The 20,743-nt window shown below is 37.3% G+C and overlaps 1 protein-coding gene across 3 annotated transcripts in view; it reads left to right on the top strand.

Moving 5' to 3' along the window:
- Positions 1 to 20,743, top strand: part of LOC131075873 (DNA repair protein RAD50) — a 235,786-nt gene that overhangs the window by 105,152 nt on the left and 109,891 nt on the right. For all 3 annotated transcript variants that reach the window (XM_058012799.2, XM_058012797.2, XM_058012798.2), the window contains 8 exons: positions 10,996 to 11,110; positions 11,374 to 11,602; positions 11,786 to 11,964; positions 12,062 to 12,232; positions 12,423 to 12,527; positions 12,619 to 12,720; positions 12,826 to 13,037; positions 13,146 to 13,238. In XM_058012799.2, the coding sequence (XP_057868782.1) occupies positions 10,996 to 11,110; positions 11,374 to 11,602; positions 11,786 to 11,964; positions 12,062 to 12,232; positions 12,423 to 12,527; positions 12,619 to 12,720; positions 12,826 to 13,037; positions 13,146 to 13,238 (1,206 nt within the window). The remainder of the gene's footprint in view (positions 1 to 10,995; positions 11,111 to 11,373; positions 11,603 to 11,785; positions 11,965 to 12,061; positions 12,233 to 12,422; positions 12,528 to 12,618; positions 12,721 to 12,825; positions 13,038 to 13,145; positions 13,239 to 20,743) is intronic.

Here is a 20,743-nt window from a genome sequence, read left to right as displayed (position 1 = left end):
TTAGAATTGAAAAATTTGGTTTCTAAGGGTAAAAAGCAAGATGGAAACCCTAATTAGGGTTTTGCTCCAGAAGATTAGCCATATGATCAGTATCCATGTCCTTAGATTTGAAAAATTATGTCTTTATGGCAAAAAGCAAAGTAAAACCCTAACTAGGGTTTTTGTTCCAGATAATCCAGGTATGAACATGGTAGGTTAGAGATGGACATGACAATTTGAATGAAGATGTTTGGAAGAAAAAGTGGCATGAAGATGAAAATTCAAGGGAAAACCAAGTTTGACCAGCCAAGCACATGAAAGGATGGCGGACAGAGCATAAATTCGCCCAAGGAGAGGAATGGCAGACAAAGGTTGAAGTCCGCCTTGTCTAGAAGCATGGAAGATGGCACATCAACAAGGCAACTTGTCCAGGCTCTTCTCAAGTCCGCCCATGGCAGACAAGCTTCCAAGTCCACCTTGTCATGGAGTCTTTCAAGTTGGCATGACACAGAGAAGATGAATTCCTTCCAAGCATACATGTCCAAGCATCTTCAAAGTCTGCCTCATGCACAAGTGAAATTGTCCGACACATGTTAAACTCCTACCTCCAGTCAACTAACTCATGTCAATGGTAAATCAAACTCCTACTTGAGGTCAAGGCAAAGTTGAAGGGAAGAAATAAATCTAAGGTGAGGAATGATCAAAGTCCGCCTAGACACAAAGTAAACTTGGCAAGCACATGTTAAACTCCTACCATCAATCAACTAACTCATGGCAAGAGTTAGTCAAACTCCTACACAAGATTAAGCTACCAAGTTGAAAGGAGAGAAACAAAACCAAGGCATGGAAAGTAAAGGAGCAAAGACAAATTTCAAAATTGGCAAGTCAAAATCTGCCTAGCATATGTCAAGGTTGGCAAAGGACCCTCAAAGTCCATCCTTGGCAAAAGATTGTCTAAGTTTGCCTAGCCAAGTTTGAAGATGTCCAAAGACTATCAAAGTCCGCCCTAAGCAAAAGGCAACATGTCCAAGCTTCAGTAAAGTCCGCCCTCTATTGGCACAAGGAAGATGATGTTTGCCCTCTAGGAGAAAGAATAAAGCATTCCAAGTCCGCCCTTGGCAGAGACTCTTCAAAGTCCGCCCAAGAGGAGAAGTTGAGATGGCAAACAAACCTTGAAGTCTGCCCATGCTAGTGTGGGAAAGGATTGCCAAAGTCCACCAAGGCATAAGAGGTAGATGGCAAAGTAAGTGCCAAGTCGGCCTACGCATAAGTTCAACATGACCAAACTTCATCAAAGTCTACCCAGCCTAAGGGATAGAGATAAAAGATAAAATAAAATAAAGCATGGCACATGAAGACCCAAGTCCGCCTTCTCTAGGGGATGTTTGGCAAGCTCGAAAAAACACATTCAAGTTGGAATAAAACTCATGAAGTCTGCCTTCTAGGAGAAGAATTAAAACAAATCACAAGTTGATCAAGGCAAAGATGGCATGACTTCTTCTAAGTCCGCCAAGAGCAAACACAAAGCTAAGCAATGTCCAAAGACATGTGAAGTCTGCCATAAGGAAGTGTGCCCAAGACATGATAAAGTTCGCCTTGGCTAGACATGATCAAAGTCCACCCTCTTTGGCAAGGCGTTGACAAAGAAGTCACAAAATTCACCTAAAGATATGAATGTCTAAACGACTTCGCCAAGAGAAAATGAAGTTTTGCCAAAAATTGTCCAAACATCTTGGAAAACAAAATTTGATCAAACACAAGAAAGATAAGACATTAGAACTTCCAAGTTGGTCTAGGCATAAATGGAATATGTGAAGATGCCTAAGCCAAACATAAAAATTCGCCCAAGACTTGGAGATTAGACATGAAAATCAACTTGCCATGGTGAAAGATGAAAAATGGCTAAAGGACATACAAATTTGACAGAAAATTGCACATGAAATTAAGGGTCAAACAACGAATGGGTTGGAAAATAAATTTTGACACATGAGGTAGAATTATTTTCAAAGGGAAAATAATTTCAACACTTGAAATATTTTCAAAAATTCAAGAATTTTAGAATTTGGAAGAAAGCTCTAGAAGATTCTTGAGCTGAGGATAAAATTTTGAGAGAAAAATAAAAGTTTCCATTTTGGAAAGATTTAAAACATTAAAACACAACAAAATAATAAAAATCAGAAAAAACAAAAAAAAATTCAAAGATGAAGCTTCCTTAAACTCTATATAGTTTCAACCTGTCACTTTCAAAATTCACTATTTAGGTTGGAAATAAGGAGAGCAATTGAGAAGAAGTTTTAATTAAAGGTGAATTTCAGTCACAAAGAACAATTTCAATAATCCAAAATCTGAAGTTGATTGAATTCTTCTATTATTCTGTCTTATTTCTTTCAAATTCATCAATTTCTAGACCAAATTCTTCACTTTCAGTTTGCTTTTTTCGCAAAATTTTAGCTTTTTGACATGCTGAAAGTGAATTTTTCAAGAAAAAAGATCGTAAAATCAGAATTAAAATCAGCAAGTCGTCTTGAAAATAATATTGATTTTTTATGCGTTATGCACCTTAATGACCAAGAAAGGAGCACCTTCCAGAAAAGCACCAATGAAGTTTGCCAGTAAAGAAGTACAACAGGAATCCAAGATCAAATCCAAATGGAAGAATGTCACAGACACCGACCTTGGACATGTAGAGTTAGAAGAATTCAAAAAGAGAATGTACGGGCATGATGGACACCTACTGACACCCATTGCTTGCCGGATGATGAGAAATGGCATCGTCCAGGCAGCTGGATTTCCTTCGGCTAAAGAATGTGCGAAGCTGATAGTTGAATGTGCTATCCACTACAACGCACAATCAAGAGAGATCATTGCACTTGATGGAAGAGTTTTAGCTAATCTTTCAGAGTTAGCCATTCAAGATACATTTGGAATACTAGTCTACAATAAAACCTCCAACAAGACCAAAGAAGATACCAAGAGGATTTATGGTAGCTAGTCTGAACTTTGTGCGACAAATATTAACAAGTCTTGGTTGGAAAAGAAGAGACCCCAAGGGAAAGTACCAAAGAATCTGTTGCGTCGGTACTTCAAAGAAGAATATGGTGATATCATCCTACAGCTGAATAGAGTAATGGGCAGCCCTCAAGGTGTGCCATTCGAGACTTGGATGTATTACTTCATAGATGAAATTACCTCAGGAGTCAAGATGTTCAATTGGTCCCGCATAATCAGCAACAATCTTCATGAACAATTGATAAATTTGGAGAAGACAAAGTCAATCTACATGAGCTCCTACATTATCTACTCCTTGGCTAGAAATTTTAGATGTTTCGGACTGATTTGCAGAAGCGTAGTTGGCAATGGAGAAAATGAATTCAAGTCTTATGATTGTTATCCGCAACTGCAGCTTAAAGAGAAGAGCCATTTCAAGCGAGTCAATGACGCATTCTTGATGTACATCACAAGGATATTACAAGGAGGAACTCACCAAAGGCTATCTCTTGAAGCAAAAAGTTTAATCAACAAGTATGGATCCTGGTTTATTTAGTTTCTAAAATTTACATACATAAGAGTTCAAGGTTTTGATGGTTGTCCTTACCGACTTTCGATCTATCCAACCAAACGGATGATCCTATTTGAAGTTCTTAGACAACTAGAAACATTTCAAAGCTTCAAAAGAATAAAGCAGAAGGCAGCAATATCCTTTCCATTCTTTATTGGAAATATGGAGGAGTCTTGTCCGACAACATTGGCTGCTGAAAGTGCCAGGCTAGAAATGCAGTGGTATCCCTTTACCTTCTACCGATCCAGAGCTAATTTTGAACCTCTTGAGAATATTGGATCAGTGAATGGAGAAAGATTCAGGCATAGAGTGGATATAGAAGATTTTTGGGCAAATGTTGCAGATGAATTTGACATTAGGAAAAGACTATTTTCCAGACTGCCAGTAAGCTTGATTAGAACGACTGAACCTTTCCTTGTGCTTGATCAGCTGGAAGATAATACTGAATATACTCAGCCTGACTTTGATGAGCATGCATCTCTTCCTCCTATCAAATGGTCAGAACCAGAGCATGCAAACTTGACCACCTTGATGCGGCCAGTTGTGAAATATTCTAGGTGGTGGGTTGACCAACAGTGTCATGGATTAAGATGGAGAAATATAATCTTGACTTATGACCTGATGGGTGAAGCAGAAGGATATTCTTCAAATGAGGAAGCAACTGAAAGTGCTAGATCAATTGAAGGTGCTAAAAAGAAGGGGAAGGCAGTTGTGAATGAAGGACTTGCTCAGAAGAAGCAAAGGATAGAATAATCTCGTTCTGCCACATCTAAGAATGAAAACTATATACTAACTGTTGATGAATCATTGGCTGAGATAAAGATTCCTTCTCCAGTTCATGAAGAAAACATAGAATTAATCCATCAAGAAGATGAGTAGCCTCTGTCTCCTACTGGCACAAAAGTAGTGGAGTTGGACAATGAAATGGATTTTGAAGAAGGTGAATTTCAGGAAGGAATGATTTCCGCCCTTCAAGGTATCGCATGTGAAGAAGGCGGTCAGGAAGTGGAAGGTATTGAGCAGCCCACTGTTCCCGATTGGCTGAAGGAGAGATTGAAAGAAAAGACACAAGAAATAGAATTTCAAGAAGAAGATGATATAACAGATTTCTTGGCATGATTAGAACAGGTTGCCACAAAGAAGCTAGCCAGAAGGATTTCCACCATCCAGAGAGATAAAGCCGGCTGCAGGACAGTGTAGATTGCTGTACCAAAGGTAGATAAGGCAAAAGGAGATAGTGCTTCTCATGAATATGAAATCACTACATTCAATTTGGGACCAACTACCAAGAAGCAGGAAGCTAAAGATTTGGATAATTCAGTTGCTTCCATGAAGGCAAGACTGGACAAAGAAGTAGGAAAAACTAAGGAATATAAGAAAGAAGTTGAGCGCCTAAGGGATTATATTCAGCATTTGACTAAGCCACTTGATCAAGCAAATCTAGAAGCTCCTCCACTTTTGAATTCACAGGAAACAGTTAGAAGTTCTAAGGAAGAAGTAGTGACAACCAAAGAGAGTAAGGCATTGATGGAAAGCGTAGGTAAAGAGGCAGCCACATTTGCGGAAAGGTTAGCATTGACATATGGACAAACTTCCTCTCTACTCTCCAGAATTGCAAGCATGGCAGAAGCATGGGTTGATCTTCAGGACATTCAAGAAAGAATCATTCCCTGCCTTAGAGTGTTGAAAGGAATGTCAAAGCAAGAGCTAGTTGATGGAAGTATAATTGAAGCAAGAGTGACATATGATTTCAGCGGTTGGCACTGGACATCAGTTGCACGCAATGAAGTCTTCGAGAAAGTGAAGGCAGATGCTGACAAAGCAGAAGTGCAGATAAAAGAAATTCAAGACAAGGTTTACCTTGTAGCTGCGGAGGTACTTGAAAAAGAAACTATCCGAGAAAAGGATATGAAGTTAGAAAATCTAAAAGCCAAGACACAAAAAATCTTCTCCACTGAACTAGTCCTGAGGCAAAATTTGTCTAAGGCATCAAACCTCCTGTTCATCAGAGATGCTTTCCAAAAACGGGAATTAGATTGTGAAATCACTTTTACTATATGTGCAAATGATTTGGAAGGACTAGAATTAAGAGTCAGCGTGCTGCCACATGTCACGATGGAAGAGGTTGATCAAATTGTGTTCAAGTTCATTGAACATTCTGCCTCTCAACAGGAGAAGGGGGTGCAATCCTAAAAAATAGCACCTCGTGCCACTTGTCTCACATGCACTGGATATTGATTTTATTTTGTGAAACTCTTATTAGGGTTAGGTTGTCTTGATCTTGATCGTTGATCTTAGATCGATCTCGGCCATTCATTTGTTTTCAGAAACTCTATATAAACTCATTCTCTCATTTCATTTTAGTGTGGAGAGATTTATGAAATTGTTGTGTAGAGCTACTTGGATAATAAAAAGTTCATTATCAGTATTGTTTTGAAATCTTATTGTTATCAAGTGGTTGCATGGTTGCATATTTTCTTCAACACTTAGAATAGATTTTCTGTAAGTAATTTGCTTTGAAGTTGTTAGATGAATGAAGGATTGATAGTTTAGATTGGTGAAACTTTGTTCATACTTTTTTTGGATGGATGATTTTCATTCAATGTGTAAAGTTAGCTTGAGCTTTTAATGTGGATGCTTAACTTCTACTTTGAGTAATATTATTCAATTGTTGGTATTATTCATAAGTGTGAAAATCTTTAGCACAACTTTAGAAGACTGCACATGCTTTGCCTAGTTGTCCCAAGTGTGGTGAAACAAAGTATCGTTTATTGGTTTCACCCAGTCTACACTGTCGCTCGAGTTCATAGGAATAGCTTTGTAGTAATTAAACTTTCTAAACCCTTATCCTTTCTATCTTTTTTTTTGAAATCCCAAATCAGAAAATCCATAAACAAAGAGCGTTTATTGATAAATTCGCCTAAGTCAAGCTTGCGAATGATATTGGTTGTTAAGCGTAAGTCTCCCTTGTATTTCAGCACACACTACCCAAGAAGCTATCCACATAAAGTCGCTCGTTCGCACATATAGACCTTGGAGTCGCCTTGTGGTCCCTCTTGGAATCTTGGCACAAGTAGCGATTTTGTTCAGGAGAGGATAGAGTATCCTGGGATATTTTATTCTAATGTTCGGTATATGATAGAACGTACACCAACACTACCCAGACACAAGGCATGATTAGCTTAGCTACTATTGAGAAACCAGAGAGATGCTGCTACTAACAACTGGGTGCCTCCAGAATATATGACAGAAGATTCCAATAGGATCCAACACGCAATGTCTTCATGATTGGGGAAGTTAATATCGTCTCTCATCAAAGTGGCACCAATACAGAAAGCAAACCTCTATTGGTACACATTTTGTATTAGTTACCTTTTTGTGTTTTGCATTACTTTCCAGCATGTTCATATTAGTATTATGTCTGCTAATATCAGTCATGTTGAGCTTTATGTATAGAATGTCTTGGTTGCTGTACAGATATCTTTTTTAAAGACAATTCTATTACTTTTCAGTTTATTTTTTATTTATTTCTTTGCTTGTGAACCAGAAGCTTCTGAGCAGATTATGTAAAGTTTTTGTCTTTTATAGGGTTGAGTATGATGTAAAGCTTGTTTCACATAATACTTTAATCTTCTATTGAATTTTTTTTTCACTATTTGGAAGGATTATTGGTCAATTCATTTACCTTATAATTATATCACGCTAAGGTTATTCCTATGATACACATAGTGAGGGATCACAATTGCATATGTTTGAGGTTATGTGGAAGTAGTTGAATGGAGATTGCAACAAGACATTGGTGAGAGTTTTGTTAGGCAGAGATAGAGGTATCAAGTATGACATATATTGTCTAGAAATCTGCATTTTGAGAATGGATGCAAATGATGGGAAGTAAGTGATGTTGAAAGAATATTGCAACATTGTTCAGGTGTGCAAGGAGTTAATTTGTGAGGGTAGTTTTGCCTTGCTTTGTGTAAATCTCTATCATTATCTAATTTGTAATAGGCAACTCTGTTTGGCCTGATTTTGTTTTGTTTTCTACTTTTCAAGTTTGAGATGGTTTTTTCACAGTAACATACTAAATGCAAATAACAAGATTACAGCCAATAAACACTAACAACGATGTTAACCATTCATCTATACATTCTTTTCTGAGAATACAGTTCTGATAATCAGACTTAATGTGGTTTATTTGATATTTCTTCAAAAAATTACATTGCAAGCTTAAAATTGAGTTTCATTACATACCCATTAGATGCAAACCCCTGTTACTGATATTCTGAAATAAAAATCTGCACATCAAACCCTAGACGCAGTCCATACACAAAGACACAAGTTCCTCCAGCACTGGTTCAGCAACAGTACTCAGAAAGAGCTCTAGAAACGTCTAAATAATCCTTCCAATCCCTGCGTTAGCACCTCCAGGTTCAAACTCTAGCAAAGAAAGAAGCGACTGCTATGTATTAGGGACGTCCAGCAATGTGAGTTCAGCTCCAGTAGTAAAGAACGAACCTGCTATGAGGTTCGGCCTCCACCAATGTTATTCCCAGCAAACAATGAGAATCGCCTTCTAGAAGCCCTTCCAAGTTCTCAGATTTCTTCAATGAAAACCATTGATGTCTGTGAACAGCAATCTCTTCTTTAAAACCTCTTTAGTCTTTTCCATGAATCTGATAAAATATTCCAATCATACCAAAGACTGAAATTATAGAATTCCTTGTGTTAAATGATGTTTCCTGCGTGCAACACTATGCTGAATCTCCAGACTGTATCTTTCAACAGCGTAGAGATTGTTGCTTATGAGGGATTTCGTCCTCCCAAACCTTGAGAAATAATCTCCAGCAAATAAACTCACAAATTCTCCAACCAAGCATGCCTTAAAATGAGCTCTCAAAAGTCTTTTATAACCTTCTCAAGAGGCTCCACTCTCTTTACCAATCCATGTGGGATAAAACATTTCTTTGCAAATAAGACTCACATAAGGACATACAAGGCCCCCCTTTTAAAACAACGTTGTGCAACTAGGGTACAATTCGCTTAAGTCGTAAAGTGACAATATAAAAGACTTAAGTAACTAAAAATCAAAATATATTTATTTTAACAAAATTTAACTTCACCCAACGTCCAAGAATGACATATTTCACTGTTGAGAAAATAGAGGCTGACTCATCGCTAAAAACACTAAAAATAGCAACTGCTAAAAATAGTAAGTGTGTCCAAATGCCAAACTGGCCCAATCTGGTATGCGCTGAAACTTACTATAAATAGTAAGTGCTAAAAATGGCCACTGCTAAAGATAGAAAGTCTCAGACAAGTTGTCCGAAATCACTCCAGATAACATCACTCATCTCCATTAATCCATCTGAACTCATTGGTGCATCAAGAAACCCCCAAAAGCCAACACCAACTGCACTACAAGAGAACCCTGAAAATGGGGACATTACATAATTGTTATTCCTCAGTAATTGGAAATCATTTCAAAAGCCTTCCTCAAGTCTCCCTGTTATGTGAAATGATGCATATCAGATTTTATGTGCCAAGCAATCTTAAGTTGGCCACAAAGAAATTCAGCCATTAAACTTCACTTATCTGCTCCTTTGCAGTCTATAATGTGTCGCATGTGCTATAATGTTGTAACTTGTACCAGGTTTTTCATTTTGTCACCAAAAATATTATCTCCTAATTGTTTGTGTGCAGATGGAGTCACACCCGACATTGTATTTAACAACAGGATGATCAAGAAATGGTAGTACAAGGTTTTGACTTCTGAAGTAAGTTGGTTCCATTTTCAATCAATCCTGGTATCCGTCCATTTGATTTGTGGTCTGCCACATTCTCTTTCCTTGGAAGATAATGTCAACGTGCTCATGTTGAAATTCTCCTATAAGCACTAATAGTGTTATAATACCAATCTCTTTTTCTAGGCCTTGAGCAAATCCTTGTAAGTTGCTTTGCACAACTTACACATTCACTTGTTTATGCTCCACACAATCAAGGTTCTTCATTTTCCTCTGACACCACTTGTGATGTACTACGGGTTGAAAGTAAAAATATGTTAACATGCATATATAGATTTGAGCTTGATATTTTTCAGTTACATACGGGACTTCCAATCTTGCTTTTCCTTTGTTATATCCTTTGTTGGATCCTTTGGGTTGCTATTTGGAAACTGTGGAACCTTTAGGTCACTACGGCCTTTACTATCACCAACTGGAGAGATCACCTCCTCAAATGATATGCGATTATAATCTCATGTGATGTGTTGTTATTTTTTAACTCTTTCATTGCTGTGACCATTGCTAAATACTTTTTCAACTTCATTTGTCAGGAATGATAATGTAAAGAACTGGGTGATTTAATATCATTCTATGATTATTTACTAGGTTACCGGGTTCGGCCCCCTAGACCCCTGATACTGGTCTGGTCCGCCTGTGGTTCGGATAGGGTCCGTGATTCACAGGCCTGGTTCAGACCAGGTCGAACCCAAGAGGACCCAATTCGAACCCAAGGACCCAGGTCGAACTTGAGGGTCTGATGGCCCAAAAATGGTGTTTTTTTCAAAATTTAATTTTTTTTGAAATCCACCACATAAAAAAATAAAAATATAACCCTAAAAGTGAGTTTTAAAACATTAACTTGGCTCATTTCACACAAGCAACATGACTACAAGCAAGGGGAAACAAAGATGTGGGATATAGAGCCAAAGCATACTGATTTAGATGCTTTCACTTCTCAGCTTGTTGCATTTGATGACTCGGTTAGCGAGCAAACTTAGTAGTGCAAGTGCAAGTGTAAGTGGCATTGGCAATGGTTCATCTAATGTCAATGTCAATGATGAGGAGGAGAATGAGGATGATGAATTAGAGAATCCATTTGATGATTAAACTTTAAATTGTTGAAAGTTGAAACAATGTTACTTGAATATTTTGTCATTTTGATATTGAACTTGATGTAAATGATGCTGTTATGGTATGATCATGATGCTATGATTACAAGTTTATGTTGGTTTTGTTGTTTATGTGATGCTATGTATATATATTAAATTTACATGTTTTTGTACTAACGAACCCAAGCCCCTTTTCAAAATTTTGCCGTACCGGCATACCGGTTCTTTGAACCCAAACCGGTGCCCGAACCCGAACCGGCAACTTAGATTATTTACCAACTATTGTTAAAGTTGTTTGTTCTTCATGTTTTCTTTCCTGAGGGGCTGCTTGCTGTTATTCTTCTGTTTGCATTGATTACAACCGTCAGGGTTCTAGTGCACATTAATTTTATGCGGTTTTACCTATTATGTTCTGCTGGCTAGTCTGTGGTTTTTAATGTTTGAATATATTGAAGTAAAGCTAAGGTTGATTATTGTTAGAATCTTAAATCTGTTTTCATTGCTTTTTATCTCTTTGAAATTTTAGTATATATAATCATACGTGGTTTGTTGTGCTCTATCTGTTCATCAGATACACAAAAGCCTTGGAGGTAATAAAGAAGCTTCACAAAGAGCAAGCTCAGGAAATTAAGATGTATAAGCTGAAACTAGAGAATCTGCAAACTCTGAAAGATGCAGCATACAAGGTTCTTCACACGAATGCAAATATTTTATGCATAATGTTTTTTTTGTAAGGAATGTGGTTGTTTAATAATTTAATTTAAGTGGAGGAAGGCTAATCATTTTGTTGGCAAATTCCATAGCCTCTTGACTGACATTGCTTTTATGCTGGAAAGAACTTGATGTCATGGTTGTATGCATCTACTAATAAGAACATTCAGATCCTTAATTATTTGTCTACTAGAATGCATTTGGCATTGCTGGTAATTAATTGCTTTCATTTTTACAGCTCCGTCAAAGCATTGAACAGGACCAAGACAAAGTTACCTCTGTAAAAAATCAAATTCAAGAGTTAGAGAAAAATATTCAGAATATACAGACTAAAATTGATCAGACAGAAGTAACCCTCAAGGATTTAAGGAAGCTGCAAGATGAAGTTCGGATGAAGGACACAAAACGGAGCACTCTTTTTAAGCTTCAACAGACACAATATGCAGCCCTTGCTGAAGAAAATGAGGGTATATTTTTCCAGTATTGAGCATTGCTTTAACAGTTTTGACACAACCTTCCAATCTTCTTATTTCCTCTTTTATGGCAAGGAAATGAAAGCTCGAGACAATTTTGTTTATTGTTTCTAATTGTGGAAGATATGCTTGCCATCATTTTGTATGTCAAGTGACAGTTAAATGTTTAAACTCTAGATACTGACGAGGAGCTTAGAGAATGGCAAGTGAAATTTGAAGAAAGAATTGCCCATTTGAAATCCAAAATTAGCAAGTTGGAAAGAGAGCTTAATGATACATCAACAGAGAGTGATGTTCTTACCAAGACAATTAATGATACATTTCGGGAGATGGGCAAGCTACAGGCTCAAGCAGATGTATTTCTCTTGCTTTTTTGGAATGTTCTAGAATTTTTTTGTGCCGGCAACTTTCTGCTATTTATTCTTGGTGATATTAAGACAAATTTCATTGCAGGCTCATTTATCAGTGAAGCATGATCGTGATAAATATATTCAGACTATGTTTGTAAAACACAATTTAGGTGTAGTTGATAACATACCTCTCAACAATGAATTGGCATTTAATCTCACCAATCGAGCAAAACAACGTCTCAAAGAACTTCTGAAGGATAGTGCAGCTAAAAAGGTATGGTTGTTTTAGTTTTATATGAGATTCATTTAGGTCCTCTATTTGCCTAATCTACCTTGATTTGTACGAGAATCATTTAGGTCTTCTATGTGCCTAATCTGCCTTGATTCTCAAAAAATATGTATCCAAAGTTGTTATTGTTGACAAAAATATTGGATAGAAAATCTGAAAATTAACTCTTATGCAGGAGTCTAATGACATGGAAATCAAAAGCATATGGAAAGCTTTTGAATCTGTCAGCAAACAGTGCAGTGAGTTTGAAGGTCAAAAACTTGCAAAACAACAAAAGAAGGTTTGAAGCTAGTTTGGATGTCCAGATATTTGGTATTTGTTACACAAGCTGTACAATGGCAATGCTTTAATTATCTTTATATTTCTATCAGGAGGAGATAACATATCGCCTCAAGGAGATTGACCAAGAGTTGGAAAACCCAAGAAAGTCAGATACAGATCTGGCTCGTATTGATGAGAAAGAAAGGCTGTTGGTAGTATCATGTCAAAGTTGCAGTAATATCACAATATTTATGGAATTTTTTGATAGTCGTGGTTAATCTCTTGTGCAATTGAACTTATTTTTTGTACGTTTCTAGGAGGAGGAGGTTCAGAGGAAAACAAGTCAGCTTGATGAGCGAGATTTTGAATCAGATATACAGGAGAAGATAAATGAAAGATATAGGTTAGAGAAAAACATAAAGGCCCTTCAGCGCGAAAAGGATGGCATGGCTAGTGAATCTGAAGATAGAATCAAACTAGGTCTTAAGAAGGACGAGCTGGAGAGCTTCAAGAGGAAAATAACTAAGATGTTGGGTTTTCTTAATGACCCTTTTGAAAGTTTTACTTTCTAACTTGTCTTGAGAATGTTTGCAAGTTCATAACATATCCTTTTTTGTTTTGCTTCTGCATTATGTAGAATTGATGACAATAAGGAGAGGATAAAAGCTACACTCAAAGGGCGACTTCCCTCGGTGAAAGACCTGAAAAAGGAGATCAACTCTGCTTTAAGGTAAAACTGAAATTTATGGGCATATATATTAATATTGAAGAAGAACAAGCATATAGGATTGGCTAGATTGAAGCCTTTGAAGGCATTTTTAAAAAGAAAATAAAAAGAATGTAGTTTTAAAATTTTTAATGCTTTTTAAGGAAGCTGGATAATACCTTTGGGAATTGGGAAAATTGAAAGATAAGGAAATGATTTCAAAGGATTTGTTCTAAACTGGACAGTAATGCCTTAAACTAAATAACGGTCAAGTTTATTTATAACAGTGAATATCACTACAAAGAATAAGAAACATGCTAATTTATCAATGAATTTAAATTCTATACAATAAATTTGCTGTTAAATTAGTAATTTTATTGGAAATATTAATGGCTTGCAAGTGTATAGTATATTTCTATTTGAACGATAGTTAAAAAGGAAAGTAATATTAACTGATTGCTGAATAGTTTCAACTCTGTATGTGAGCAAATGTTGACAATCCTATTGCTTCTTTGGGAGCAACTTCAAGCTTTTGAAGTATTTTGAAATACCTAGTATTAAGAAGTTTCAATAATCCTCTTGTTTTAATTCCAATATGAATGAAATGTTATCTTGATTCCTAAAATGGACTGGCTAGGTCCTTGCCATTGGGAGCCTTGTAGGTGACCGGTCCTTTGGGAACCTCATGGGTGACCTTTCATTTGAAAAACTAGTGTTTAATGTGTCATGAACTATATTTTTAGCTTGGGTGGTCTTCATCTGCTTCCATTGATTTGCAATGTCTTCTTGTGGCTATCATTTTGGGTTAATCCTCATTTGTATATTTTCTTTGTTTCTCTTGCTTTGCATGCCTTATTGTATTTGCTTTGAGTCTTTGGTTCTCTTTTACTTGTTCTTTACTATTGTACCTAATCTATGGTCCATCCTCTTTGGCGTATTCTTGTTCATTCACAAACATCAATATAATTAATTTATTTTTAGCTTAGACTACCATTGTCTTCACCCAAAGATATCTTGCCCATGTCTTTCAATGCGTTGTTGCTTGCATGAACACAACATAGGGTCCAAAAATCTTTTTTGTAAGTACTCTCCACCATTAGGCCAACTAACTTTTCAAACATAAGTTGAATCAGCCACAATATATATAACATTTGAAGTCCAAACTCCTCTATGACCTCCCACAAAACCTCAAAATTGAAAGTCTGCTTCTTTGTCCTTTCTTGAGCAATCAACAACTTGAAGAAAGTATGAGCCAATTAAATATGTAAATATTATTAATAAGTGGAAGATGTCTATATCAATTCACCAATGAATAATAATGGAGCAACCTGCCCTTATCGTAAAATGTTGTTTGTTAGGGAGAGTGGTAAATGATCTATGTTATCTAAGGGGAACATCTGAGTGTCCACTTGTGTATTGTTTTTTTCAACATTTTTTTTTGAAATATTGAGAGTGCTGAATCATATGGTGTGACATGTCATGATAAGAATCTGGCTAAGGGGAACATATGAAGATCCAATTGTGAGTTGTGCTCTTCAAATATTTCGTAATGTGCCAAATGAAATGGTATGACATGGGATAAAAGAATTTGGCTACAGTAGCATTAATCTCTTTACATGTTTGCATGTCCAATAACCTTGAAAGTATATTTTTCCCATCGCTTGTGGCTTTCCCCTTTTATTTACCAAAACTCTTATTAGTCACATTGCCCATCCTAGCAATAGACAACCAATTGGAATGATCAATCATAGATTCTAGAGGAGCACCACAGTTTTGTGTCACCCTAACCCATGTCCATTCACGCCTAGTAGATGGTGATTGATCTCCACTTTGCCAAAATTTATCACTACTCTTCTAAGTGCATGCCCTTGTTTAGAATAGGATAGCTCTTCGCAGTGGTGTGCTTTACAGCATAAAGTGACCCTTTTTTGAAACTTCTCAGTTTGTCCAAATGATTGAAAGTGTACACTTTGTGTACAAGAACATTTTGTTCTTTAATGAGTTTTTGGATGTTTCCCAGTGTCTAGCATGCTTTTGAACATTGTGAAACCCTTTCTTTCTTTTTTTTTTTTGGCAAAAGGCATATAGCCTATATATATTAATATTTAATAAGGATTACAGAATACAAAAATTGAGTAATGATGGCTCTTGATAGCTAGATAGATGCACAGGAGGGTTTGTGCGTCCAAAAAACTAGCACCCTTTAACTACCAAAATACTAAATATGGAACTTTATACAAACATAAGAAGCAGATATACTGCAAAATAACAAAGACCCCTGGTAACATTGTGAGCATGACAAAATTGCAACAAAAACCGTCTCACTCCTCCATCTCATCAGCTTGAAAGTCATTTTCACCCTGCTGCTCATCTAATTCACCAACTGCAGACTGAGAATGCAGGGGGATGTTTAGATTAGGAATTTGAGCAGGCAGGGGAGGAGGAGGACCTGGGAAATTGCTTTGACCATCACCCTCAGGACCTGAAGCAGGGATAATATGTTGATCATTGCCCTCAGGATCAGCATACGAGGAACTAACATTATCCTGGGCAAAGGTCACTGGGGCAACTTGAGCCTAGACTCTGGGATTTTGAGGTGGAGGACTAGGGGCAACAACCGGAATTGGTTCATCATGCTCGTTTGCAAGGAGGACCAGTAGTGCATTCACCTTCCTTCGAATTCTGTCAACAAGGTCTTCTCCAACCATTGAACTCTGCCTCTAAAGAGCCTACTGGAGATTATTTGAATTCTGCACCTCCAGTGAAATTTTGATGACATCATAGACAGTGATATAAGCACTACCATTCAACAAGAAATGGCGAGGGAACAGACCACCAATTTGACCTTGACCTTTCCACAAATCATAAGCTTGCACAGCTCTGAGAAGCTTAGTATCTTGTAAAAACACCTCTTTAATAACCTTTTCAGCAATCATTTGAAGCAATGGAAGTGACTGGAGCAAATCGAAAGCATTAGAGAGGAAATAGAAATGATTTGGGAAGGAAAAACTACCCTTCTTGCTTTGGGCCAGAGAATTTCGTCCCCAATTACTCTTCTCACACTCTTTTTGAATTTGTAGTAGTGAGTTTTGAACATTTGACTGAGCTGTTCATCTCCAATGGACCTTGAGAATGGAAGCTGCCATTCACAAACAGGCGCCCAAATTTTGTAATTACGCGGAAGATACTCCATTTGTGCTCTGTGAGAAGCCTTGTAGGTCCGAATGCCGCAACGGATTTCGTCCTTGTCCTCTGAAGATGTCTGTGTATGCATAGCCCTAAAACTGGAACCCTTTTGAAAATGTGAAGACCCTTTTGAAAATGTTGAGTGGCTTGCAATGGAGACTGGAGGCACTTGACAGGGGATATATTTACTTTCGCATGCTTAGCATTGATGGCTGAGTAGCATGCGTTAGTAATTCCATACTCCACTACTGTCAAATTTGCCATTGTGAACTGATTCGCCATTGTGAACTTCCCATGAGATGTAATTGGTAACAACTTTTCTGCATGAGATCATAAAATTCCACATAGCAGACCCATTTGGAGGATTAGAGGTTGTGAAGATTCTGGATGGGATTTGCGAATCTAGATATTTTGATTGCATTAACTTGAACCACATGGAGTCCGGTTTAGAGTACATTTGCCATATTAATTTCCCTCCAAAGGCCATATTGCACTTGGACATGTTATCTAGACCTACTCCACCTTTGGATTTAGCAGATGACATGCTCTCAAGGGAAATTAGAGGAACTTTCTTAGCATCATTCATGTTTCCCATCCATAAGAAATTCCTGATTAACTTATCAATTTGATTAATCACTGATTGTTGGGCCTTGAGAACAGCTATGTAGTAACTCGGTATTGCTGCTAACACTGTCTTGATTAACAATATGCAACCTGATAATGATAGCCACCTCGCTTTCCAAGCCGAGACTCTTGATTTAATTCTTTCTATAACTTTAGACCAATAAGATACCTTGTCTGAACCCATGAAGAATGTAATTCCCAAGTATGTGCATGGTAACTCTGCCAACTGAAAGTTTATAATCTTAAGAATCTTCCTTCCAACAACTGCCTTGGAATTAAAGAAACAGATCTTTGACTTTTGAGCATTTATTTTTTGCCCCGAAATTGAAGAATAAATGTCCAATGTCTCGTTAATCTGTTTGGCTTTTGAGATAGCAGCTTTTCCAAATAGTAAGGTGTCATCTGCAAAAAGGGTGTGTGTAACTGAAATGTCTGTATGTGGGATGTGAATGCCTTTCTATAAGCCCTGATTATGCCTCTCCAATATTGACCTGCTCAGCGCCTCAGCCATAATTATGAAGAGGAATGGGCATAAGGGATCCCCTTGCCTACCTCCCTGTGAAGCACTGAAAAACCTGAAGGTGTACCATTTATTATAACTGAAAATTTAGCTCCTGATATACAAGACAAAATCCATTTACACCATTTACTGCAAAAGCCAAATTTATCTAAGACTTTCATTAGGAAACTCCAATTCACTTTGTCATATGCTTTCATCATATCCAATTTTAGAATAAGAGATGGGAGATGATCAGTTTTAATGGAGTGAAGATCTTCATGCACAAGCAAAGCCCTTCAGCAGTTTCTCTACTTGGAACAAAACCCCTTTGTTCCTTTGAGATCACTTTAGGGATTAGGTGCTGTAGCCATAAATAAATTGCCTTTGTGAAGATTTTATAGATAGTATTGCAAAGTGAAATGGGTCTAAATTCAGCATAGTCAAAATTAAATACTCAATCACAGAAAAAAATTGGCAGACCCAATTTGACTTAAATTCGGCGACTTGGCTAAATTTAACAAAGCTTGGCAAGTTAAAAAAAATCATAAATTCAATCCAAAATCGGCTATGTTATTGGGTTTACCCAGAGGTTGACACAGGTACCCCTAGTCCCACCCCAGTCCCTAGGCTGGACCTTGAGCGAACTTGGGTCAGACCTTTGGTGAATCTGGTCGGATATGGAACCTCATGCACAATACCAGAATGTTCCAGTTAACTTGTTGGCATGGAAAGTGCTGTAATTTCTGCTTATGTAGCTTCTGATGGCATGAGTTTCAATGAATACTTGAACCTGCTCGTCCCTTTTATGATTGGATGTGGTGTAGGGATGGCTTTGTTGCAAAGCATCTTTGTAGGCCTCCCATTACGATTCGAACTGAAATGTTGACAAGGCAGTTAATAGCTCATCTGTATTTGCCACCATCTTAGATCCTGTATTCATCTTGCTCATGTTAACTAAGGTCACCAGGTTCGAATTCGAATTTGAAGTTTGACAGCTTTGAAATTCGAATGAAGTTCGATGAGGAAAAAATTCGAAATGTATAAAATTCGAATTAAATTCGCCATATGTAATTTTTTACATTTATTAATAAATATATGTAATATATCTATAAAATTGCCTAAATAGTTTGACATTGATAAATAGATTTGAAATCATTACAAAAAGATGACACATTTATAAAATATAAACCATAGGAAACATATGCTTTCACGATTGCAAAGATGTTCTTTTGTCAAAAAGGTACAATAACAATCAAAGACTTTAGAACTTTAAAATAACTCTAAGTCATCAAGAGCACTTGGCTGGGATGGCAAATCATCATCATCTGTATCACTACTCAGTTCATCATCTGCAAAGTCAGGATCATCTGCATCTGGCATTGCTATGCCTTCAAGAGTTTGTTCTAAAGAAGTGTTCTTTGTTGATTTGTTCATTAGCAATTTCAAATTGCTGTGAACATAGACAAGATCTCCCAACTTTCCAGTCAACAATTTGTTCCTCTTTTTGGATTGGATGTGGTCAAAGCAACTCCAGTTCCTCTCATGAGCTGATGAACTTGCTCCCTGACTCAAAATTCGAATAACAAACTCTTGCAGTTCAAGAGCTGATGATCCATAAGCGATCCACCATCTATATCCAGACATATGTGGCGAGTCATATTTGGCTTCTGCCCCTCCAAACATCCCTTCTCCTCTCTTGTATTGCCAACTTTGATCTCTGATTAGTGCTGCAATTTCTAGATCTGGTACATACCTGCTAATGGCTTGGTAAAGCCCTGCCATGATTTCATTATCACCCCTTCTATCAATAGCAAACAACTTAGGCTCCATAAAGCAAGCTGCTGCATGTGAAGGTGTGTGCATCATTTTCCATCTGCAATCAACTGTCTCCCATATCTGCATATATTCTGCTTCTTCATTATTTAGTGCTTTTTGAATAGATTCCTTACACCGGTCCATGCTTTCATAAAGCATGCCAAGGCAAGGAGTGTCACCATCAACCATACGAAGCACTTCAACAATTGGTTCACATACAAGCAAAACTTTTGCTGCACTTTCCCAAAAATTGCTATTTAGGATGATTTGCTCTATGTTCTTCCCCTTAGGGCCTTTAGAAAGCATTGAACTTTCCTACTGATTGGAACAAATAATAGATCTCAAAGCTGCTTTTTCTTCAACCACTCTTTTCAAAGTGATATAATATGAAGCAAATCTTGTTTCACAAGGCCTCAACAATTCCTTTGATGCATGCTGCCTATAAACACTCAATGTGAGACGATGATTCCGTATGAAATTTGCAATTGCTCTCCCTCTATGAATAGCTTCATTTACCCATGGGAATTTAGCCAAGTCATGAAGCAACAAATCGAGACAATGGGCTGCACATGGGCTCCAATATATCTATGGGTACTTCTCTACAATCAGCCTCCCAACTCCCACACAATTTGCTGCACTATCAGTTACCACTTGAACCACATTTTCCACCCCTACTTCAAGAATGGCTTCCTCTAATATTTGAAAAATATACTCTGAAGTTTTCTTGTGGTTCATGGTGTCAATGACTTTAAAAAATACAACACCTTCAGGACAAGACACCAAAACATTAATCAATGGCCTTTGACACATATTTGACCATCCATCACTCAATATAGTGCAACCTGTTTCCTTCGAAGTGGCTTTGACATAAGCTAATTTCTCAGTCACTCTATCTTTTGACCTCTGCAAAAGAGTTGTCCTGATAGCCTCTGAACCTAGGGGTGTGTACCCTTTGCCAAACTCTGCAATTTTGTGAACTGCGTTACGAAAATGTGGATTTCTCGCAACATTGAATGGAATAGCACTCATTTTTCTATTCACATGACTACTCGTAGATTTATGTGTAGGGCTTTCTGAAGTCTTGTTTTTCCCACAATCAATCATATCAACATGTAATTCATACAAGTGCATAATATTTATTTGTGGTTAATTAGATTTATGCTCTACTTTATTGCCTTTAAATTTCAAATTATTGTTTCCCATGGGATCCTTGATGCTGCCTTTATTTTCTGCTTGCAGATTAAAAATCCCTCCATGTAAAGGTTGTATTATTTTTAAATGGGGGTGTGTTGTGACCATTTCACACATCGCCCCATCGCAAATGGGGACCCCCTTTTTTTTGCTTGTTTTTCGCTCGTTTTCGCTTTTGTTTTTAGGGTTTTGTTAGTTAGTTAGTTGTCTGGAT

This window comes from Cryptomeria japonica, chromosome 10 (genome assembly GCF_030272615.1).
Source record: "Cryptomeria japonica chromosome 10, Sugi_1.0, whole genome shotgun sequence".
Taxonomy (NCBI): domain Eukaryota; kingdom Viridiplantae; phylum Streptophyta; class Pinopsida; order Cupressales; family Cupressaceae; genus Cryptomeria; species Cryptomeria japonica.
The sequence above is the reverse complement of the archived record's forward strand: the minus strand, read 5'-3'. Positions and strand labels throughout refer to the sequence as shown.